Raw genomic sequence first — 26,449 nt, 5'->3', positions numbered from 1 at the left:
TTTTTAAATAATTATATTGTTTGTAGGTCGTGTCTACATGACAAGAAAACAATTATTTTTACAGAAAGAGTGAACTAATAAGTGTGGGTGTGGGTTTTAGTTTCTCATTGTGGAAATTGGTTCTGCCTTGCAAAATATTTCATCAGAATGTCTGTTTCAAATAGGTGTGCTCAGTCCCATTGAAGGGAGACTCATCAAAGCCTCATGACTGGCTGTCAGTGGGAGACACCTGGTCGGTTGTCACCATGCCTTACCTCAAGTTATACCCTCCATGTAGACAGATAACTTGGAGGGCGAAAATATTTGGGGCCAAATAATACAGTACAGTTTGGGAACTCTGGCCTCGTGTAGACACGACCATACGTAACAGGGTAAGATGAACTAGTCAAGAAAGGTTATAAGAAGCTTTTTGGAGCATATGTTCAATGACTAGTAATTTGAGGCAAAAGAGGAGTGAGTGAAAACAAAGCATAAAAAAAAGACAAAATTCTGAACTTTTGGTACCATCATTGATTTACTGGCTTCTCAGATAAATGGTTCCTCTTCTTTGATCAGAGCTACTGAAAAATAGGTAACTATTCTAGTTGGAGCAGAAATTTGGAGGGAAAAAGATAAGACTGGGAGACAGGGATTTGGATCACCACAATCTGGAGGCCCTGACTGTCCCAGGTCCAGATAACTAAAAGTAACTCATGTATTTTCCATTGCTGTGACAATACCTCCCTTTTTAATTAGTCTCCATGTATCCCCAGTTTATTTATAATTTTCTTAGTCTGTCTTTCATTTTTACAGAGCAATTTCACTGTATATTAAGTAGCTTCTCATTTAATTCTAAGAAATGAAATTACCTTAAAGTATTGCTTCAAGCCATTGGATCCTGGAAGCTCTTCTCTGGTTTTCTCCAAGTAATATTTCTTTTCCCCTCTCAATTGAGTTACTGAGCAGTTCAGGCTGTATCTTTACTTAAAACTTGCCAGCTACTCAACAAGATGAATTCAGGGTTCTGAAGACGTTATGTAAAACTAGTTTTGACATAGCTGTACTACTTAACATTCTGTCTGAAGTCGGACTGCACCAGAGACATGGTGTACTTCCCTCCTAGTGAAATTTAGTTGAGCGATTTGAACACTAGAATTCAAATCATTGCACTAGAAACTACAAGATCTCTGTCCAGTCCTCATGAAAGAACTACCTAAGGGCCTGAACATTGGATAAGCTTAACAACCCAATGTAATGTTGGTTAAAGATTTCATATGATACTTGGAGAGGCAGCTCCAAGTACTACCCTCAATAAAAGATGCTTGTTTTCTCCTTTAGTTTAACCTTCAGGCTCAGTGCCCCACTGTGACTGAGAGAACTTAAAACATGAAACCATGTGTCTGAGACTGCTATTCTTCTACAGGAGCTGAGAAAGCACTAGACTGGCAGAATTTTAAACTTTAAGCAATCATTCAAGGCTAGATTGAAATGTTCAGTGTCCTTCCCAATTTTGGTATAATGATGATGAAAAATCTCTAGATGAAATATTCAGGGATCCATAAAAAAATAGGATTGGTAGATAAGCACACCATCAGGAGTATAATCATCTTTGAGATGAGTTCAATGAAACTTTGATGCTACAAATCATTACCTTGCATATAATGCCCTCACAATAAAATAGCTGCCTGATGTTATGTTCAATAATATTGAATTTTTAAAAAGTGTACTAAGTTAACTTCTGTAGATTTTTTTTTTTTTCAAAAATAAGAGAATTACTTACAAGGCCAAATGCTGTCACTTATTACATTTCCATGATAAATAGAAGTGGAGATTATACTGATGGAAACTATTTGATGACCAGGCATCCAAAATTTTTAAATTTTTAATGAAGTCTGTAAAAAGAATTAACTATCAGATACTTGGAATGATTTTGGATGCACTTATTGAAGGGTAACCACAATGAAAATATTTTGTTTTCCATAGATATTTAGGTATATTAGATAAATAGCATTAATAGTTCAAATTATAATTCCTTTAGTTTCATTATAAATATCTCCAGTTTAAAATGTAAATTTTAAGAAACAAAAAATTTTAGAATATTTAGATCCACATACAACTTATTTGACTATTTTAAGTAAATTAACAGTAAATTCAATCAGCCATTGGTCAAATTCAGTGAGTTTTTTGATCAGCTCTTTTCCTGCAATTAAGCCTGTAGACTGGGAAATAAAGGAGACTGATTTTGGCTTTAACATTGCCCTGCATTAGTTGTAAGCCAGAATTATGAAGCTAGTATTTGTCTTTTGTATGTGATGATCTCACAGTGTAAAAGAGACCATGAGATTTTCAGCTGACAAGATTTGATTAAGACTTTACTGTTTGAATTTTTCAAATTAATAGATTACTGCAGATGAACAACATTTATCCAAAGTCATTACTATCATGATATATAAGAGATAGCTTTTATGTCTTTGAGTTAGCAGCAGATGTAAAATGGAATGTATCTTTGCTTTTTGTCTTTTCTGTAGTTTTGGATGGTACTCATTACGTGCATAACTAACACTGTTTACTGTATGCTTCTGTCTGATCAAGTGCATGTTTTAAGAAGAAAGTTACTGTTTGCTCGCTTAAAGTTAAATGTTATAAATTTAAACATGTTCATGTAATATTCAGTTTGTTGAGCATGTGTTCACACCCTGTCACATGATTATTTCCTCTACTCAGAATGCTGCTTACAAACACAATACAGTTAACCTTGGCATGCTGCCCTATGGAGGTATTTCAGCAATGCATGCAGGCAGAAGCATGACTTTAAACTTGCAGACTAAGTCTAAATTTGATCTACAAGAACTACCTCTTCAGAAAGTAAGTATGGATTGCCCTACATGTGTCAGCATACCAAAGCCAATTAATGTTGTTTGTTCACTTAATGTGTTTAGGCTGTACATACGACCCTGCTTATAGACTCTTATGAGTCCAAAAAGCACAAGACAAATAATGTAGAGCCTGAACTCTTAGCTGCTAAATGAATATTTGTAGCTAGACTGATTATCAAATTCCTGCTTAACAGCTTTGCTTTTTGGATTGAGCAGGTACATGGCTTTTTGTGTTGCTGTAAATCTCATTTTTCTTATTATTCATTTTCTTTTTCTTTTATTCTTTATTTTTTTTTATATATATACATATATGTATTTTTTTTTTGAGATAGCCCTATCTTCTCTTTCTGATGCAGTCTAAGAGCTGAGCTAGAAATCATTATTGAATTTCAGTTGATTCTATTGGAAAAAAAAAAGAGTCCTAAATTAGAATGGAAATTAAGTAGTCAACACTTCTAAATGCTTTTTCAGCCCATTTTTCTTCACAGGAAATATTACATGGAAGTAAAACATGAAAAACAAGTTTGTAACTTAGCTAGTAAGTTGTTACTCATCTAGGCTAATGGAAAAGTAGCAAGTTCACAGAGTTTTAAAAGAAAATGTAGGCTCATTTGAAAGGGAATGCGCTGTAAGAGGAAACAGTTCCATTGTCAAAGGAATGTTCCTGCTTATTTTATTCAGGCAAAATTGAGAATGAAAATTTTACCTGTTTAAATTGATTAATGCCTTCTGTCTTAGTTACATTTTGATAGAGACTAATGAGTCATTTTCACACAATATATCATTATGACTATATTGTTAGTATAGTCATTAACCTAGTAATTTTTTATGAAAAAAGCAATGCAAAGTGGGGATAATAGAATGAAAGTAGCCTCTAAACACTTCTTTCCTAATAAAATTAATGAACTTGTGGAACAAACTCCCATCCCAGAGAGATGAGAGTCAAATACCTCAAATTCATGTTTTATTGTTAAATTAGTCTTAATAACAATCCCTAACTCTGGATTGTTTGGTTCCTACTGTGAGTAGAGTAATGAAATCAAAGGGACATTTATATTCACAGCTTTATCATCACTCTGAAAAAAAAAAAAAAAAACTAAGTTAACATTCGAATATTGTTTTTCCTGTCCTCAGTCTCCTGTTGCAGGACAGTGGTATATGGGTAACTTTCTCTCCAGGGAGTGAAACAAGGTACTATTTTGTGATATTTGTCAATGTCAGTGATATAAATACCCCCCCTACAGCCAATTTCAAAGTACTAATTTAACATCACTGAACTCAGAAGAATTGGGACTTGAGTACAGAGGGCTCTCATGAGCTAATACAAGTAGGCTCCAGCACACAACTATTAATTAGCAAGACCCTTTTTGCTGGAGCCCCAACTTTGATGGATCCTGTTCTTCATGTTTTCTCAGGTGCCCAGGGCTCTCTCATCCTCTGCCCTAACAAAATCAGTTTTCAAAAAGGCCTTGAAACTTATTTGAAGTGAGGAATAGATGAGATATCACAATTTTAATAGGCACCTTTTCTGGAAGGCTTGACAATTAATTAATAGAAAGAAATCAAACCCTCAAACTAAAATGATGAAATTCAAAATTCAGTGAGAATACAGAGATCTTGGTATGAAGGAAGCTATTGCTTGAACCCATTGAAACTATACCATATGAATAGCTCCTCATTTGGCTAATTTGTAGCCCTATTTACTCACCAATCTATAGTATACTACAGATATATTCAGTGTCTGAAAAATGGTAATACACTTTGAAGCACTCTTTCTTAATGTCTAAATTATCTGCAGATATAACTTAGGCACCTCTATATTGCTATATTAATTTTCTGATGTTGTTTAGGGTACCCTAGAGAGTAGATTTATTAACTATTACTATTTATTAACTATTAGCTCTAAGATGATTTATAACAGAAATATGGCAGAGACTCTTCAACCTTTCTCAGTTGGGCATAGAGATGACCTAAAGGGATTCTCTTTGGAAGCTACATTAAATTGCAAACCAAGAATGATATAAGTATTGAAAGACTCCATCTGAAAATGAATTATCATCAACATTTTATTATCCATACAAGGAGAAAGAGAAAAGGGCAGGGGATGGGAAAGACACACAGGCAGGGCAACTATTCCATTACCACCAAAACATTTTATGACCTCAAATTATCAATTTAAGGCCTATAAACTTAAAGCATTTAAGCATCTGGGACAACCTTTCTAACCTGCCACCATTGCAAAAATCTTACCATGTGTGGGCACTGGGTGGTGTTGACTCAATTTTGAGACATCTCTAGGTTCTGTTTCCTTCTGTGGATTCCAGTCTAAGTCTCTGCTCCTTCACCTTTGTGTTCACCTTTGTGCTGCAGAGCTTCTTTAAATGAAAAATTTTTTTGGTTTTTCTGTGAAGCTTTCACATCACCCTCTCCTAAGATGCAACCTCTCTGATTCTCCCTTCTTGGATCCACTGACCATTGCTAACTGATTCCATGCTTGAGACTCAGTTTTCCTGAACCCTTCTCTGCAGGAAAGGAAATGGACAAATATTATTTTCCTTTGATTTACAAATGCATAAAAACCTATTACAACACTTTCGTCTTGCTAGTTAAGATAATAAAAATTAATTTATCTATTTACAATTTTTTTGCAGCCCCTAAATGTTTGTTAGCCATGAAAATTCCACTAAAATACAGAATAAGGTTAATTTACAAGCAAACATTTTCAGTAAATAAAATCGACAAAACTGTGCATTCTCCTATGGAAATCCTGGAGCTGTCTTTTTATTCATAAAATTCCTGAATGATAATACTGGCCATCCCTAGTTAGTTGTTATGGCAAATGACTCTACGGTATCCTAGAAAGAATGAATGAAGTATCCTGAGGAATGTAAATTAGCATCTTCATGTATTACAAGTTAAGCACAGGAAACAGTTGCTGCATATGTTTGTGCAGTGGTTCCCTCTTCAGGGAATATCCAGAGACTGAAATCCAGACTCTTCCCACACTCTCTGCTTGCCAAGTCTTACTTCTTCCAATTAGAAGAAAGGAGCACTTTTTTGTATTTTCTCTGTCATAATGACACTGTGTTTTTCTAATTTATGCACTCAGAAAGGGGGCCTGTTTGTGATTCTTACCATCCCCCTTCTCTACCTTGGTAATTGACAGAAAGGCACTATTTGTGTAAGCTGGGGTCTTTCCTCAGCACGTTATTTCATTTTTGGTTTCTCTCTCTCTCTCTCTCTCTTTTCTTTTTTTTTTTAGTTTACTAAACATATCTAGATATTTTTTTCTTTCAACTTTCTTTTAAACAAAATTGTAGTAAACTAATTGTAGAACTTTGTGACTTAAGATTGAAGCACTGTGTACTTGATAAAGTCTCTATACAGTGAATACTTATGTGAACAGAAAGGGAAGACTCTCTCAGATTTTGCTATGTTTCTAATATTTCTAATGTTTTCATATTTTTTACATGCCAGGTTGCATATTGAACATTTTTCATAGATTATAAGCTAAATATGGGCTTTCTGTACTATAAACAGTAAATTTCATTGTTAATGTAATTTTATGGAACTTCTTAAGACGTTAAAAGAATGCAAATAAGCAACAAAATTAGTTTAATTAATTTAATTTCTGTAATATTTTCATTTATTGATGCTTATTCTAATTTTCAAAAAAATAGTACTTATGATCAGCCATTTAAGACATAAATTAGTTATTAAATTATAAAGTTATTTACATTTTCTATTTATTTATTCATTCATTCATTTATTCATTTATCATTTATTTACTGCCTTTCCAAAAAGCATTTAAGGCAACTTTTTATGACGTTATTAATGGTTCCATGTGCTTCTTCGGATGTGTTCTGTTGTAATTAAATCTAGCTATTGTCTTGAAATTTTATGTTGTCAGAGAGAACTATAATACAGTTGACCTTTGAATAGCACAGGTTTGATGTGCACAGATCCACACATATGTGGGTTTTTTCAATAAATACTATCAATATATTTTCTCTTCCTCATGGTTTTCTTAATAATATTTTATTTACTCTAGCTTACTTTATTGTATGAATACAATATATAGTACATATACAAAATATGTATTAATCAACTGTTTGTATTATTGATAAAGCTTCCAGTCAAAGTAGTTTATTAATAGTTAAGTTTGGGGGGAGTCAAAAGTTATATGTGGAAAGTTTTGAGGGAGTCAAAAGTTATATGTGGTACCCCTAAGACCCACATTGTTCAAAGGTCAACTGTATTGTAAAATGTCAGTTTAAACAACCATTTTTATTATCCAGATTAATGGTAGAATAGATATTTTGATAGAAGAATAAAGACTGGAATTTATTGAGAATCTACTATCTACTTGGTACCATGAAGTACTTTAAATAACATTTTTTCACAAAACCCTCATGAAAGCCCTCAAAGAAAGTATTTATCTACATTGTATAGATGAGAAATCTGAATCTCATGTGTCACAGAAAGGAACTCAAATGTATTTTTACTATTTTACTATTACAACCCCTGCAGCTAGCATAGTAGCAGGTAGAATTTGAATCTGACTCTGCTTGGCACACAAATTCCTGCTGTTTCTACTATATGATAACACTTTCTCAAATGTTTATAAAATGTAACATTTTCCTAGAACATAACTCATAATAATTGATAAGGCTCTTTTATACATATTTTTATCTCACATCATCTTCATAATCTAGAAAAGTAGATATCAGGAGATGAAAAAAAGAATAACACAAGTAAAATATATTAATTTATCCAGAACATATCATGACCCAAATCATTCTTTATGTGCTAGAATGATTTATGTGCTAGTTACCTTGCACTCTTTAAGATCCATTTGCATTTCCTGAGCATTCAGTATCACCAAGAAATATGCTTGGTAGCAGTGAAAGGCCAAAGGTTGTGAACCCAAGAAAATCATAAATTAATCATTCATGCTACTGCAGCCCCAGAGACAAACAGGACTAGGGAAGAAATCACTGGCCTTTTCTAACTTCCCATCTGCAGGTGTCCAGCTGCCAAAATAAATAGTGTGGTCTCTTCTGCACTGTAGAAATTGATATTATTTTGCATGTTTTTTTTAAATTCTACCACCATAATATTATATCATAGCACCAACTGCTTATTGGCTTATCAAAACAGACACTAATATAAATTATAATTTCAGAGAAAGAGAATCGAAAATTATGAAAATATATGTATTAATAATCTTTTCATAGAATTTTACCTGGAAGAAGATGACCTCACTATCTGTTGATACTCATTCCACCATTTTTTGAATTAGATAAATTTAGATAGCAATGTTTGTACCAATACTATTGTATCAATACTATTTTAAAATTTCTAATGTTCTTTCTTATTAAATCTACGCAGATGACTCAGGATCAAATAGTACCAATATTTTATATACATTTATTTATCCTAGCTCTAAAGATTACTTATTTTATGCCATTTTTTGGTCTCTATTAATTTTGCTGCATTTATTATTGGCTACTAACCCTGAAAAGTATTCTCTTAACTTTCTAATTATAAAAAACACTTTTAGGCTATAAACCATATACATTTTCATGGACAGTGGCTAAAATTACCAAAATAATAATGTTAGGACTCATACAGATGCATTTGCACAATTAGAATGAAATGTTGTTTTAAAAATCATCTGGACATGACATAAACACTTTCAGATTGAACCTCATGAAATCATAATCATTTATATCCAAGATTGGCATATATTTGCCTTTATATACTTACTTTTTAAAAATATATATATTCAAAAAAGAATATTATAACAATAATTTCACTGGAAATACTTTGGGGAAAATTATTTTTAATACAGTTTTTGAATCTGCCCTTTGTGAACTATGTGCCAATTACTAAGCAAAATAGATCCTTAAGGGCTATATCCTAAGACCTTTGCAAAGTGCTTAATTCTAGTCCCGTGCTCATATAATTTCTCCAACAAAATGCAATAAGTGAATTTCCAAAGCTTTAGCGCACCCATGAATTAGTAGACAAGAGCAAAGCCACTGGATTAGCTAAGCTCATTTACTCTTATATATGAATCCTATACATATACATATACTTACATATAGACTCACATATGGACACATTCATGCACATATTTATGTACATGCTCATACATACACAGATATAGAGAGACACACACAGAGACGCATATTCATGCACATTTATGTCAGCAGAATTAGAAATTACTTCTTCCAATAGGTACCTGTGATCATTCACAGTAGTAAAAATCATGTCAAATCTACAAATGTCCACAGCAGTCTTTGGAACCAGCATCTATTCAGCAAAATTTTTACTAGCATTGCTTAATTTCTTAATGAATAAAATTTCTGATTCTTTACTACATCACACTGACCATTTTCTCTATTATTTTGAAATATTAAAGATCTATGGAATTTAGAAGCTGAGAGAATGGCACACAGTGATGATCTCTCCAAGTCTTTTATATTTAATTAGTTATGTATAGTGAAGAAAAGATTCATTCTTAATCTTTAAAAGTATCTAAATAAAATATCTAGGATGTGGCATTAAAAATAATTAAATGAATAACTGAATCTCAATTTGGTGTTTTCTCTGAAATAATAAACTTCAACAGTGTTAAGTTCATTACTTTTTTTTTTTTTTTGCATTTTCAGGTGCTCCTTTTAACCTTTTATAGAATTTTAACAACTGAGCAACTGCATTTATATACAGTAGCACTTTATAAAAAGTACAGTTTTTTTGTAAATAGCTATACTCCTTTTGGGAAAGAATGTGAACCTACCACATAATTCTCTTTTGGGTTCCCCTATCCCAAACATTAATAAACTGTTTTCATGGTCTTTCTATTTCTGCAAACTTAAGTCACCCCCAGGTGTCTCACATAAGAAAAAAAAAAAGCCCAGAACATTCTTTAAATCAATTAAGAAAGTTACTTCCATGAAGTTTCTTTAATTTTGCTGTTTTATAAGTTTTTTGTTTCATGTGTCTGCATGTTTATGTTTCTTTTGGCCATTATATAGAGAAATTGGTGTGGTTGCTAATCCTAATTTTAAAAAGAAAGAGATTAATTTATAAACTAATGAAAAGCTTACATCGTCATGATATTAGGATTTTAACTAAAGGGTTTTAGCCTTGTTTTACACCAGAAAGAATTTTGCAATTCTCAGTTGTGCTCTGTGACTAGGAGTCATGTCTGGCCAGCTGCACGAAGTTTAATGGAAGAAATAGAGATGGAGATGAGGATTATGTGGAAGAAAAAAAGGGATACCCATGTTGAATTCTGGCCACTTCTCAAAAATCTGTGTTGCACAGACCTAGCCTGATGAACACATTTATTATCCCACTTCACTGACTTAGGAACCAAGCCAGAAAAGACATGGATATTAAAAGTTAAAAACAAAACAAAACAAAAAACACTGTTCATTAATGCCTACCCTACATAATTATATTTTAACTGCTTAATTTTAATAATTCGATTTGTCATATTTTAATATCTAGAAAAATTGTGTGTAGACATATGCAAACATTAATCTGGAAAAAGGTAAAGACTAGAAATTAATGATTAAAGACAGACAGATGAGTGTTGAATAATTATCTAGTTATTTTCAAGTAATATGTACTTTAAATGTGCCATGTACATATGATTTTCAAAGAAATACAAGTAAATTCATTCTTAGCTCACCCAAGAACTTCAATATCTATTTTTCTCTTTTTTCACACTTTCTGATAGGCTCATGAAAGAAGAATTCACATGGTCAAAGTATAAAAAAAAAAAAATTGACTTATCTCTTTACTTCTCACAATACCTATTAAACCTTAAGAAAGCTTCATCTAGTGTCGTAATAAATTCTATTTTTAAATAGTTTCAAGCAATGCTTTTTTAAAATGCAGGTAGTCAGAATACAGATAGAATTAGTTACGTAATTGTTTTCTAAAGAAGAACAACTAGAATGGTTCCATATAATCAGATGAAACCTGGCAAACAGCCCATCTCTGTCATTTATAGAGAATGGCCCAGTTCTTCTATTCTGGGTTGGAAGACTATACCTCACACAGAGTAGATTTGTACATACACTCTCGAACCTGGCTTTATTTTTTTTTGTTGTTTTTTCAAATTTTTTGCAAAAAATGGAATAGGAAATACTAAACAAAATATCTCACCTACATAAAAATCCCCCAGGAAATCAAGTAATACTTGTGTATCCTGCAGGTTAAGGGAAGGAAAAGACTTTGCAAAAAGTTAATCTTCCACAAGAAAAATATCCCACTGCTATACCACTCCATAGTATGTGACTACTTGCTATTACTCAAGTCAGACTATTGGAGGACCACCAAAAGATCTACCATTAATAATAATAAATATAAGGGTATTATTATTTACCAAAAATAGCAGTAAATCAGTAAAAAATAAAATTAAAAGAGTTTAAACTCTAATGCATAAATGACCTATTTATACAAATTTAGAATCAAGACAGTCATGATTTATTTACACTGTGATTCTAATAGTACAATATTTTTTGTGTTTTAATTTTTTCCTCAAAGCTATTTATAGATGCTGTCATAGTTCCATGAATCTTATACTATACTAGTGTTAACACTATTTTGGATTTGTACAAGACATATGCTCCCAGAATCAGTACAGCCTTATAAAATTTGTTTGGAATATTGTATATTTTATGGTTTCAACTTATATTCTAAATGGTAAGATCATGCTAAAGAAACAAATTAAGCAAGTTTAAAATGTTGTTTTTAGCAATTGGTTAATTTTATTCTGATTATTTTTATTCGGGTACTGTAAATAATCTAAACTTTTCTTTAAAATTCAGTAAATAACTCTAAGATTATTATTTTAATTGAATTTCTCACTGATTCCAAAAAGCTGTCAATTTTGAATTTTTACCAAGCAAATAGTGTAAAATAATACTTCTAGTTCAGGATATATGTTTTTCTGCAATTAAACAAAATTAATTTTACCATAATCATTAGGGACTCTTTTCAGAAAACTCTGATAAATTTCTATCACATCACTAAAGAATGCCATACCATTTTTGCAATAGACCCCGTCCCAGCAAAGCAACATTTTAGACAATGGACAAGAAGATGTATCTCCTAGTGGCCAATGGAATCCTTATCCTCTTGGGAGGCGGGATGTACCTCCGGACACCATTACTAAAAAGGTAACCAATTTTAAATTAATGACATAAACCATGAACCTTGCACATCCATTGTAATATGTAATCCATATCTTATGTCTTAACAGCATTTCTAACTTTGTGATAAATTTAGGCTAAATATTATCCCACATAAGAAGTCTGGTTAACTGTAGGTGCATCGAAAAGAATGAAAAACGAATATTGCCAAATGTTCAGAGCTGGTAATAAATTTGTATAAACAAGATTCTGCAACCTTTCTGCACCTCTTCCTAGTGCCTGATACCCATCTTTGAAGTACAAGTCTAGGAAGGTGTGTAATGTATACTTCTAACATTCTTGGCCTCAGCATTATGGTGTACCCCATTTGCATGAAATGAAATTTGACTGTACAAAGATTGTTTCATGATTTCTAAAGTCGTGGCCATTTATTCATCCAATCATTCATTCAGTAAACACGTAGTGAGCAAGCAGTACTACTGTTTTGAGCACTTGCTAGATTCTGGGGAACAAAAATGAAAATATATGGTTTCTTACCTCTAAGACCTTTCAGTCTAGTGAGATAGACTAAGTGAGAAGTAGGTAATTATGATGCTACATGTTAAGTCACCAGAAGAAGAGTAAAAAGACTCTGGGAGAAAATAATTGTGACATATATGAGGAATAAGAATATATTTTTATTTATTATTATTCTGAAAAATATATCTTAGAATACATTTTTAAAAACTCATACAAATCAATAAGAAAAGACATATAACACAATACAAAAAATACAGTGAGAATCAGAAGAGTAAATAAAAATTTTAAAACAATATTTTAATCAAGGAAATGCAAAAAAGATGCTATTTTATATCTACTAAATTTGGAAAAATTAAGAAGTCTGAAAAATGTAAGTTGTTTGCAAGTACAAGAGCAATGGAAACTTCAGTACTTTTAGTGGGAACAATTTTACCACTTTGATAATTATCTTATAAAGCTAAACGTGCACACAACCTATATTCCTATAATTCCCTTAAGATATTATTCTAGAAAAATTCCTATACATGCTATTCAAGATACATGTAATTTTACAATACTAGAAAAGTAGAAAAACTCAATATCTATCACCAGGGAAGTACATACGTAAATTCTGTTATTCACACAAAGGAATATTTTACATCAATGACAATTAGTTAATTATAATTCTGATAATGTGTATAAACTTTAGAAACATAATTTGAGTGAAAAGCAAGTTTCAGAATGTATACATCAAAAATACCATATGTATAAATTTCAAAAACAAGAAAAACTAAAAATATACTATCTAGGCACAAGTACATGAATGAGGAAACTACTTTTATAGGAAAAGTTAACATAAAATTTAGGATTATGGTTATCTCTAAAGGAGAGGCTGGGAGTAGGATGAGGGAGGAAGCTGGTATTATTGGTACTGTACTATTTCTTAAGTTAATGAGTGCTCATTTTCTAATCATGCTTTATAACTTACATATACACTACATAATTACATACTTCCTTTGTAACCTAGGTGATGATTTTCCCCTTGATGATGATTTTGGTGTTTTTAAAAAAAATACATATATATAATATCAAATTATTAACCCCAAATAATTGTTTTTCCCTCCCTACTCTTTTATTCATACTGTTGGCTTTATCCTAAAATTGGTTCCTCTTGTTACAGACTAAATAGAGATGGAAACCTAGAAAACTCAAGAAAGAAGTTTCCTTTTGAAATAAAAGGGAGAATTATGATGGAATCTATTTAAAGGGTCTCTAAGGAAGACAGAAAGAATATTTAAAATGGCAGATACCTGATTATATTTAAAGGCTGACGATAAGAAGCCATTGGTGAAGAGGAAGTTGAAAATCTCAAACAGGAAAGGAGAGAAATCTACTTATGAGGAAAATTGAGAGGATGAAAGTGATTGCAGGAAATTGAGTACCTATTAGAGCCTAGGGCAGATTGCCTGACCAAAGGAGGGAACCACATGCACTTACATAGTTGCAAAGGGCTACTAAAAGTTTCCCATAAAGGAAAAGCCTTATTCATTTATTATCTAAATGGAACTAACAGGTGTTTACATTATCCATCAATACATACATTTTATATGTAATCTATTTTCAGAGTTCATAGTATTATGTTTAGTCCTATCATCAATACAAATATTGAAGCAAATCATTTGCTTGCTTCTCTATGTGGTTTAAAAACCCCATGCAATCCTATATTGATTAAACATTTGTGGGCTAATCTTATTAAAGGCTAAAATATTTGTTTACTCTATTGGATAACTTTATTAACCTTTCATACTTCTTGTCAAATGTGAAATAACATAATACGTCTTTAAAATCGTATCATGTCTTTCATGTGTAAACTCATTAGTACTTTCTACTATCATAAGCATTTTCTGACTACTTCACGTTATAGCACTTTTGCCTAAAATCTGAGATTTTAGAACTTATAAATAGGTATGTCTACCTATTACCTTAGAGAATAGAGAGAATAATGAATGTTTTAAATATTCAAATTTAGTGTTTTTATTATTATTATTTATTAGTTAAATATATGAAGTTAATATTCAGTGAGAATTAACCTAAGGAAGTAAAAAATGATAATGGGATTATTTGCCTGGGCTGTAGGATTTATCAAGATAAGTGTGAAAATTATACTACTATTTATCGGGTTAATATTTTATTCTATGATGAATGTATATTAAAGTCATTGTTACTTTTACAGTTGTCATGAAGTGAGTAGTCATCAGTCTCAACAGGATAAGAGTGGAAAACTAGAAACTGAACTACAAATAGAATGGAGAATCGAAGGAAAATAAGTGATGAAGAAATCTTAGCCAGCACCCCATTCGGTCTATTTCTCAAAGTCTTTGCAGATTTTTTCAATCATATCTCTGTACCTAGAGATACTACTGTGATATTACTACTCTGTAGTAATTACTATAACTACTAGATATTACTACTAGTACTGTGATACTACTGTGATCAGAAATTACTGTAACTCTGCAGGGATTCAGTGGGAAATCCCTTTAAGAAAGGCTTTGATTGAACTTGTAGCTCTCTGTTCTGGTTATCATAGCTTTTCAGTTGAACTGGTATTGGTAATACAGCTATGACTAGCAGTACTCCAAGCACTATAGGGGAAAAAATGTGGGTACCCTCCAAGCTGTGGATCCAGAGATTTGAACACATAAAATAATTAGACAAGAAGTGTTTATCAGAAAGAGTTTTGTTTCTGTATCTGTGACAGGTCTAGGTACCAGAGTGGCTAATCCATGGCAAAATGTTGAGGGTGTTAAATCCTACTTTGTTTTTTAATGAAATGGAAACAATTTTTATTTTTAATAGTGTAATAGTAGGTGGTAGTTTTAAATTTTTCTCTTTCTATGTCAGTCTCCAAATTTTCAAATTCTGATTTCTATTAATTCAAAAAGTCTTAGAATCACTGATAGAAGAACACGTTGATAGCTACATAAGTAAATCTTCCCCCGCCAAATTCTAGGCAGTACTACCTGAGTACTTCAGAATTGCAGTTACAAACTTGCAATGGCTGAAAACAACAGTGCTTTCAGAATGAGTATTTGTATTCAAGTCTTAAAATATCTTTTGAAAATCTTAAGTCATTTTGTTATTATGCCACAGTCACTGTGGCAAAAATCTATTATGTACCATGTATTTAACTATACTGTATGCCAGGCATTGTGCTAAACACTCTGATATATTTCTTCAGCCAATCCTCACAACCATCATTTGAAGTAATCAGTATTGTTTTTATCCCCTTTATGAAAGAAAAGATTGAGTTTAGGCTTTCTCAGTTAGAGACTTGCCAAGATCACATGAGAGACTAAATATTTTAGATTACTGTCCTATATGTAACAGAAAATTGTATGAAGGGTAAAATATAAATAAAAATAAAGTGTAAAATATTGTGTGTAAAATATAAATGAAAACAATTTTCATTTTAAAGTCAGACATTATATTCTGATTTGGTAGAATTCTCCATAGGAATGAAAAGACTGTTTTTCCCTAATTCTGAAATCACAAACCCTCTTAAAAATATTGAGAATCTTAAATAGGTTAAATATCTCTGAGGAGATTTAAAATTGAAGGATAATATTGTAAGGATATGTTAAAATGTTGGAGCAGAAAATCATTGCAGCAAAAAGGCTAAAGTGACTGATTAAAACAAATGAAGCTTAAAACATTTTCCTTCTGGAAAAAGTAACTAAGATACTTTAAAATCCTAGCTATATCAAATCTGAAAATTCTTTAATGTATAGAGACTAGACATTAGAGGGTCTCCTTTAGCATTGACTCTTTAGCATGACTCTTCCTTCTCCAAGTGTCTGTTATTCTAGGTTAAGTGGACAATGACTTGGCAGCTACAATGATAAAGATGATCATCAAGGGTCAACATCAAGATGGACATAGTTGAAGAGAAAGTATTAAAAATGCAGCTATTTAGTCTCAGCTCACAAACTTGCCCCTTAGGCTGAATTTGCCGATGATTTTCTCACATCTACAATGCCAGCTCAGCCATGAAGGGTTTCAGGGTGGCCAGTTGCTCGTCACTCTGAGGCATGCCCAGGAACTCATTAAGAGAAACTAAAAGAAATTTAAAAGAAATTGTATGTGTTTTTTGGTCATTTTCATGTTCTTTTTATCCTTTCTTTCACAGGCCCCCAAATTAGAAATTTTCCTTTTTCAGACCATATGAAGGTTTTTTTTTTTTTTTAATTTTTAAGTTTCTGGGAAGGAATAATTATTCCTTATTTTAATTTTGGCATTTGTCATATTTCTTAGTATAATGCATTTTACCATTTCTTTTTATTCATATTTGGAAAGGTAAGGCGTAAAATATCAAGTCTTAAAATACCTTTTGAAAATCTTAAATCATTTTGTTATTGACTGTATGACCAGTCCATCATTTGTGCTTTAAAACAACTGAATCGAATTACTACTGGAATTGATCTTTCACTTGGTAGCAAAAGTCAGACTATTGTGGAACTTTTCAGAGTGTAATAATAAACTAATGTCATTTTTAAATGAGAAGTAGATATTTAAAAGTATGACATAAGGAAAATCAACTTATACATTTAGTAATTTCAATATGAGCATTATATTGTTATGCTATAAAAATCATATCTGAAATATATAATCATTATGTTTTAGTCATAAAAAAGTAATTTGTTTTGCAAGTAAAAACAAATATTTCTATTAGCACTGTATGTGGTACTGGAATAAAAATAAGTATGATTCTTCGCTTTTAATTTAACTGAGACCAGACAGTAGTGCTGTTGGAATCCCTTACTTCAAAGGCACAAGGGAGGATGGATGTAGCTCACTTACATAGAAATAGAGGAAAGTCTGGAATGGATAAGAAAGAGAAAGATTTAAATATTAAAAAACTTCAGGATGGCAGAATATAGAGTAAATCTTGAGGCTATAATTGAGCAAGTCAAGATATAAAAGATGCAGATATGAAAATCAACTGGGTAAACTTAACATGTAAGAGAAAAGAGACAGGGAAATAAAAATGTTTCTTATCTCCATCAACATCAGTCAAGAATATCTGTTCTAGTTTAAAGTAAAATTTAATTTTAAAAAATGATTCCAAAACTTTAGTGATTGTCAGTGTTGTAACTAAACTTTCCTTTTGTACAGAAGGAAATAAGTCAGGTAGTAAGTTTTGCCTGAGGCTTTGTATTTTTCCCTCCTAAAGCAATATACGTTATTAACAGTGAAATTAACCCCCAATAAGCGTTATTAATCCCCGGGAGTAATGCCTTGACTTCACCAGTCCATAAGCAAATAAGAACGATCTTCTCTACCACTGTGAGTAATGCCAAGCACAAGCCTGACTCCCTCTTTTCTAATTCTCTTCCCAAGCCACATTTTTCTCCTCTGACAGGAGCAAATTTCACACTGGTTAGAGTAAATTTTTTTTTTTGGTAGACTGGGCCATCGCTGAAAAGCAAAAACAGATTAGAATACTTTATTTAGAGTCATTTAGAACTCCATTTTTCTAAACATTAGGAGAAAAGATCTTTCTGAGTTGGCTGGTTGAGATTCTCCTTGCTTCCCTTATCCTCTTCCTGTCACTCCCACTCATGTTGGTTTCACTTAGCACTTTGTATTGAGAAACACAAAGACTGCACCAATATTCGGAGTAGTGGCATATTCTCCCGAGGCCGCTGAGCTTCAAGAAAAAATAGTGCCAAAGTATCTTCTGTCAGTGAACTGTCCCCCACAAAATGAGAAATGAATCAATGAAATGACAGATTGATGAAATCATACCATTATAGACTTTTAAATTACATTTAAAAAAAAAAAAAAGAAACTTTTAGCACAATCTGTTGCTCCCAGAGAGACATTTCTCACACAAATATATGCAGTTTTTCTCTTGACCAAAAGCCAGTTTTTTCAGGGGACATAAGTTTAAAAAGGAGAGTGGAATAGTTGGAAAATTGTAAATGTGCTCAAATAAAAAAGAACTTCCATCCTTAGGAGGACTTTGAAAATAACTCTCTGAATTTCCAATAATGTAACTCCACTTTCTTTGGAGTTTTGGTTTCCAGAGATAATCTGGAACTGATTATTTGTGTGAACAGTAAGTACCCACTTCTTAATTCCACCCTTAGTTTGAAAAGGGGAGTTTCAAGCAACAGTTCCAATCACATGAGGAGGTAAACACACCCAGGGTCACAAATATCCCTCCAGGTTAAGAAGGTTTAAGAGTAGGAGAGGTAGCTAGGTGAAAATTATCTTATGTGACTTTGTGGTTAAGAATCAATTATTGATGACATTGTTAAGCATCTACCAAACACCCACTGGAGGCTCTTTTAAATTGCTGCTTCTTATATTTAGGGATTGTATTAATATATCCTCTAATTTCCCCTGCCTAACAATTACATGCCTCTGTCTCTATACTAGACTAGCCTCAACATGATGATTATGGCATAAATAACAGTTATTGTTTTATAACAGAATAAAAATGCACTATTTGAGGTTGTACAAGTTAAAATATCTAGAACAATCCAAAGAACAATTATAGGAACTACAAGCTAAGGGCTCAAATCTAGTCTCGAGAATATCAAGTTATATTCCTTTTATGTTACAAATATCGGAACTGTTATTCAGATGAATTGAACGTACTCTTTTGAAACATAGCTTATTCACTGATAATTGTTACCTTTTCCAGTAAATCAATTCAATTATTTTCTTTTGCTATACTAGAGGAATAGAAATTAATATATCAAATTAGATTCAGTGCCCCCCATAATTACCAATTGTTAATATAAGAGAGAGAAGGCTGGATATATATAAAGACTTGCCTGTTAAACAAAAATTAATTGCCAATGCAAGAGTACATGGCCTGTAGGAAGTCAAAAATTTTATGAAAATGGGACCCTTCAGAGGCAGTTCTATGCACTTAGCAATAGTAGCTGAATCAGGAAGAAAGGCTTGAGGAAGTCAATGAAATAATTTCCTCTGTTTAATGATCCGTTTCAAATATTTATTTTGTTAATCTGAACAACTAGGGTGATGAATTTTAATCAGTAAATTTTAGTATTAGGTAATTCATAGATATTTTTAAAACTTACTCTATTTTGTTATTATTTGTTCTCAAAAATAATGCAGATAAGAGGTTGTAGAAATGTAAATGAGAAAATTCTTCTCTAACTTAAAGCTAAAGTGATAGCTGGATAAAATATTGTTTAGTTTTACAGTCTTTTTTTTTTTAATGTTTTACTCAACAAGATATTAATTCTTTAACTCACAAAGCTCATCCCTTTATCTCTTAATACCAGTGGAACAATACAATTGTGGAACAGTACAATTGATGTCCAGTCATGGACACCACTGTCATAAAATCAGTAGAATGTTCTCATCCAGACTGACTCTAAATTATTTCCTTAATAAAAGTGCAAACCTAAAGACTGTCTATCAAATGGCTATTCAGTCAGCGGTAGAAAAAAAAATCTTTCCATGGACTAGAGCAATAGAAAGAGTGGCAGGTTAAAACTGCTTAATCCATCAATTCTTGACATAGGTGTTCCTTAAAACAAATGACTATTCTACTTCAGAAAATTGAGATAACTCAATAACATTTATACAATCTTCATTTTGGAAGACATCTAAAAGCATAAAAAAATGCAGAATTAGTTCAATGTAAGAAAAGTGTTCATGAACAAGTATGTGATCTGAAGACCTAAATGACATGACAACTGCCAGATGATCAAGGTTTGTTGCCAAATAGAGAATGCCAAGTGATAAGATCCCATTTCTTGCCACTTGATTTTTATCTGACCTATTCCACTACTTATAGTTTTTAGAAATCTTATGGGTAAAAGAAATTATCATCAAGTTTTTATTGTTATTGACATCTTCCTTTCAATTTCATTTCAGGAATGTATATGTCAACATCATCACAAAACAGACTGTAGGTTGAAAGGTGTAAACTTAGCTCTAATTCCATCATTTTTGCTATTATGGATCCTCCACTGCTTTTTTTTTTTTTCATTTTGGTTAATAATTTCCAATTTCATAGCTCTATTTTATAAATCAACATTTAATCATAGAAGAATGTGCTTATAGAGATTCAATAAGCCAGAAATGACTTCCTGCACATATCAGCCAGCTGCCATCTTAAAGCATATGCACTGAAGGGAAAAGCCCTATTGCCTCACCTTTTTATTTGTCATTTGAGACACTAGAGTACATCATCAGTATTTGACTTTAAAAAATTTAAGATCAGCAAATATTTTGAATGTCCCCCTCCCAAATACTGCACTGTGCCAGCGAAATGCAATGTCACCAAATCCCCGGAGCAGGAGAAAGAACATCTTCCTGCCCCTCTTCCAAGCTTCAGAGTTCCCTTCCATGTGTTTGTACAAGTTTGACTTTAATGACCAAATGGGAGAACATAGAGTTTTGGCATCAAAATTGTTCCAGCTGAATACAAATAAAGCAAAACAAAAAAAAGTAATAAAGCTTAATAGGTTGGTTGTCATAATCATAAAACAATATTTGCAATATGTATCAGGCACTGTACTAAGGTGCTTAGTATAGACACTCTCTTATCATCTTCATTGCAACCCTATAGGACAAAGAAGCATAGAAGTGAAGAACACAGGATTAGAGCCCACTGTGTCTGGTTCTACAGCCTGTAGTCTAACCACTACACATACCACTAATATGTTCTATCCCACCCACCCCACCAAAAAAAAAAAAAATCAGAAAACATTACAGCATCACCCTGTTGTAGTAGTAAATAACCCTCAATACCAGGAATATATCTGATAATAGATTTAGCTAGTACTTTTAGCCACAACTTAGTATTGTTTCTTCTGTTTTACTGGTCAGAAGAGAGAAAGAAACCCTGGCACTCGTCATAGATTTAAAAAGAATTTTTGAGCCCTCTTCAACTTGTTCTCGGTGACCTACACAAATCAAATATTTTAGATATTCCTAAATGTGCTTATTTCCCAAGCCTTCATTTTCTTTACTCTGACAAATTTACAAGTTCTTTATTTACCTTTATGAATCTCAGAAGGAATACAACAATCAAGAGCTCTAAGCATGACTGAAACCTACCTGCGATCCTTCTATCATATTGAATTTAGTTCCTTTTGTTCATTTTGTTCTTTAATAAATTAGCTCATCAAACTTCTACAGTATATCATCTAAGATTCCTACTATACTCTTCTGTTTGATAGTCTCCATTGACAGGACAAATAACCTAAGTCCTGTCACCAAAACCACTCGTGAAACTAATAAAACTTCACTGAATATGGAGGCAAGCCCTGCAAAATAATAATTACATTAATACAGAAAAACTAAACTATGCACTAAGCTGCACAAAAAAATTTTATCTCAATGTTTTTCTTACTTCTTAAGCAGGCGTGCAGGAGATGCTGAGTCTTAACTTTGTCTTTAATTTACCCTTGAGCTTGCTATATACTCTGCTGTTCAGTTTCCTCATCTTGGAGGGATAGACAATGATGCAGCCATTGTAGAGAGGTTCTGAAAATTAAGATTATGACGTAAAACATTTATCACAGCTCCTGTCATATGAATGTTTAATTAATGGTAGCTATTATAATATTTATTATTTTGCATAAAATGTGTTAATTATGGACAAGATAAATATTCATTTAGCTCTGTTCCTAACAGCAGGTTGTTAACAAGACCAAGGTCGTGAGTTAGCATCCCTTTTGAATTACTTATACATGAACACAGGCTATCCTCTTCACCTGAACAGTTGCCTTGAAAACATATACAATGATGAGGATGGAAGTATCTAGGGGAAAAAATGAAGGTGAATCATGGCAACCTAAAATATTAGCTATATTAGTGAAGAGTAGGTAAGATCTCTACTTATGGCAAATTCTTTTTTTTTTTTTTTTAATTAGTATATGCTGGCTCCCTCCATAAAAAGGCCACATCTCAAAATCTGAAATAACTGCATAATTTACTGCTTGCTAACAAATAACTTCTAAGGCACAATCTCTCTGAATAAGACAGAGTTTAGGGGAAGCATGGAGTTCAAACATTGGCGGATTTTCAGAAGTTGGAATATTTAGGCATTCATTATCTTTGAACTAGGGAAGCATGGCTACTTAAGTGAGACTATTGCTGATTGGTTAACTTTCAGGAGCATTTTCTAAAGCAAGTTGTCATTGATTAATAACAACAGATTTAAAAACAATTCTAAGTGATGGTTATTTATTGCTATGGCCAAAGGACAATCAGACCTTTACTCAGCTAATAAGAACCTTTTATTCTCATTGCCATTATTGAGTACTTACTATGAGTACATACCAGCAGAATGCTCAATGTATTCCAGTATCTTTTTTAATCTTCATAATATTCTACAAAGTACTTATTATCTACAGTTTTCATATGATAAGCAAAAGACTTAGGTAACTTTCATTAGATTACGTAAGTAAAAAGTGACAGCAAAGAATAAAACTCAGATTCATCTGACTCCAAAGACTGTGTTATCTGTACTGCCTCGATTAAATTTTAAATTAACTCCTGGCATTTCTATAATGCTTCATTTCTATAATTTTGTCACTTCAAGAATGTCATACAAATAGAATTACACAGTATCATACAAGTAACCTTTTTCAATGGGCTTATTTTACTCAGCATACTTCTCTGGAGATTCATTCAGATTATTGTGTGTATCAATAGGTACTTCCTTTTTATTGCTGATTTGTATTCTAAGATTTGGATGTATCACAGTTTTTTTTTTAACCACTCACCCACGGAAGGAAATCTAGATTTCCAGTTTGGGGCTGTTATGAAGAAACTTGCTCTAAACATTCACAGATGGGTTTTTGTGTGGACTTAAGTCTCTAAGTCTCTGGGATAAATGCCCAGTAATGTAATTGCTGGATCACATGGTACTTGCATATTTAGTTTTTGGTTTTTTTTTAAGGAACTGCCAAATATTTTACAGAGTGGCTCTACTATTTTACATTTCCAGCAGCAGCCTATGAGAGATCCAGTTTCTCATCTTTTTCAGCGTTTGTTGTCACTATGTTTTATTTTATCCATTCTGACACTTGCATAGTGATATCTTACAGGGTTTTAATTTAAATTTCTGTAATAGCTAATGATGTTAAACATCTTTTCAGGTGCTTATTTGCAGCCACTTGTATATTCTCTTTAGTGAAATATCTCTTTTTGTCTTTTGACCATTATTCTAAATGAATGTTTAGTTTCTTACTGTAGAGTTTTGAGAATTCTTTATATATTCTAGATACCATGCTTGGTCAAGTATGTGGCTTGCCAATATTTTCTTGAACTCTGTAGCTTTTTTTCATTCTGTTAACATTTTACATTTAAATCTATGATCTATTTTGAGTTAATTTTTATATAAGCTATGAGACATCGGTCAAGTTCATTTATTTTGCCTATCGACATCCTATTGTGCCAGCACCGTTTGTTGAAAAGCTATCTGCTATCCATTGAATTGCTTTTGCACCTTTGCCAAAAATCATTTGGGCATAACTTTGTGGGTCTATTTATGGATTCTCGGATCTATTTCATTTATCTATCTGTCTGTCCCTCTGCCAGTACCACACAATCTTGATTACTGTAACTATAAGAATCTTGAAATCAGATAAGCTAATTCTTCCCACTTTATTCTTCTTTTTCAAAATCATGTTAGCTATTCTAGTTTCATTGTCTTTCAATATAAATTTTAGAATAATATTATATGTGTGCATATATAAACTGTTTCTGGGATTTTGATAGGAAAGTGGGGCACTGCCTTATTTTGGCCAGATAGGGGTAGAGTGTAATTTTTCCATTTAGGCTCCAGTGACACTTGAGGCAAAGTTCCTGATTATTGCTAAGTAGGGACTGATATCCTAACTTCCCAGATGGACTCCACTGATACCTCAGGGAGGATAGCCTCATCATCAGTGGATAAGGGAGAGGATCCTGACTCTCTACTAGATCTTCTCTAACTACCCTGTTGGGAAAGTAGGGGGGTGCCTCATTACTGCTAGATGGGAGTGTAAGTCCATGCTCCATGTGTTCTCTACTGACACTGTTGGAGAGAGAGAGAGGCTTACTACTGGCCTATTGGAATTAATGCAGGGACATCTTACTTGGCCTTCTCTGATACCACAGCAGCAGGAGTGCTGGTGTGCCTCGTTACATCCTTATGAGGATAGACATCTTGGCAGTCTACTTGGCCTTTGCTGACATGATTGGGGTAGGACTACAGTTTTTGCCAAGGTGTTGGCCATAATAAGGAAGTCTTTGTCTAAGTTTTCTAGCTTGCTAGGCTGCTCCTTTTTCTTGATCGTTTGGCTAATAGAGTAGTCTTTTCTTGACTCATCTTTTGGCATTTTCAGGTTACCTGCTTTTTCAGTCTGGGATATATGTCACAAAAATAAAACCCAATGAATTCACCACCATGTTACTACTTGGTTCCCAGGCCCCTAGCTGATCTGCTTTCTTCTGTCTACTTTCCAGGGTTTTCTTAATTTGCTTGTATATAATGTCCAGGGTTTTTGTTTATATATAATTTGTTTGTATATAATCTAACTGGAAGAAGAAGTCCTACTACCTCAATTTTTAAAACTTAACTTTCATATTAAAAAGCAAGTAAATAAATAAAAGAGGCACTGTACAATACATGGCATGGATAGAAAGTGATGGTAATGTTCTGTTGTCATTGTTTTACAAAATTGGTGAAACTGACTTGTATTAATGAGTGCTGCTGATTCCTTGAAATCAATTACTGAGTTATTGCTTCTAGATGATTCTGTGTTGTTGAAAATGCTCCCAAATATTTTTAGAACTCTGTATATTCTCAGCGGCATAAATTGTCATCTTTTGAGGCAATGTTTAATTTTTGGAAGCAATCCCAAGTGGTTCAAGAGCCAAAGTAGTAAAACAGATGACTAAATTAGGTAATATACTACTCTTTTCTAAGAGAATAGTGTGAACCAAAGTATTGTTGTAGTCAGAAAGTTGTTCCTTTTATATGATACAAAACCTCCCAAACACTTTAAATTTCCACATAACAATCTTAATTAGCTATGGGATGAATTTTGCCAAAAGGTATCAAATCAACATTTCTTTTTTGTGGTGTTGATATAAATGTTTTCTTCGGTCCTATGGATATTGGAGTTTTTTCCTGTAAACTTTGACAGGATGTTTTTGAGTCAACTTGAAAACACCATATTCCATCACTATTCTCCTCGAATACATGTTATTTTGTCCAACCTCCTCTTGAAAGTTCAAAACAAATGTCAAATCTCAATTTCTTTTTACCATTCAAAAGGTGTAGCACAGGCTTTACAGAAACCTTCATGTTCAAATTCCCCTTCAGTATGAGTCAGTGTTCTCACAGCTAACCCTCTGCTTGAAAAAATCCAGTCTCTGACGTTTTCTACATTTTCATCAGTCTTTTGCACTTCATCATGAGCATCCTTATTACCTTTCTTAAGACTTTGTGCCAGTCAGAAAAACTCCCTCATTGCCGTCCTTTCACGCCATAATTGTTTCTTTAAATGTCTTGTGTCATTTATGTTTGCTTAACTTCACACAAAATTTAGTGTTAATTCTTTGCTTTCTACAGCTGTCATTCACCATTCGTTGCAGCCGATAGCTCAAATACAGAGTGAAAGAACTGCTGCTGATGCAAACAGAATCGTTTTACAGCATGTTCCTTCCAAGGCCCACTTTGTGTTTTGCCAAGCCATATAAGAACATGAGCTTCATCACTTCAAAATTACAGAGATATTACTAAATACACAGAACGTCAGCCTATTTGCTTAACCATAAAGCTCTAAATGACAGACATAGGATCTAAAATAGATAATAGACCTAATTCAATAAATAGGAATGTCTCTTTGGCAAATTTAAGAGTTGCTAAAGATGTTTAAT

At 32.6% G+C, this 26,449-nt stretch overlaps 1 protein-coding gene across 1 annotated transcript in view; it reads left to right on the top strand.

Moving 5' to 3' along the window:
• Positions 1-26,449, top strand: part of LRRC7 (leucine rich repeat containing 7) — a 294,420-nt gene that overhangs the window by 227,410 nt on the left and 40,561 nt on the right. The window contains exons 20-21 of the mRNA XM_011365737.1: positions 2,704-2,844; positions 11,936-12,055. Of these exons, the coding sequence (XP_011364039.1) occupies positions 2,704-2,844; positions 11,936-12,055 (261 nt within the window). The remainder of the gene's footprint in view (positions 1-2,703; positions 2,845-11,935; positions 12,056-26,449) is intronic.

The sequence above is a fragment of the Pteropus vampyrus genome, unplaced genomic scaffold (genome assembly GCF_000151845.1).
Source record: "Pteropus vampyrus isolate Shadow unplaced genomic scaffold, Pvam_2.0 Scaffold115, whole genome shotgun sequence".
Lineage (NCBI taxonomy): Eukaryota > Metazoa > Chordata > Mammalia > Chiroptera > Pteropodidae > Pteropus > Pteropus vampyrus.
The sequence above is the reverse complement of the archived record's forward strand: the minus strand, read 5'-3'. Positions and strand labels throughout refer to the sequence as shown.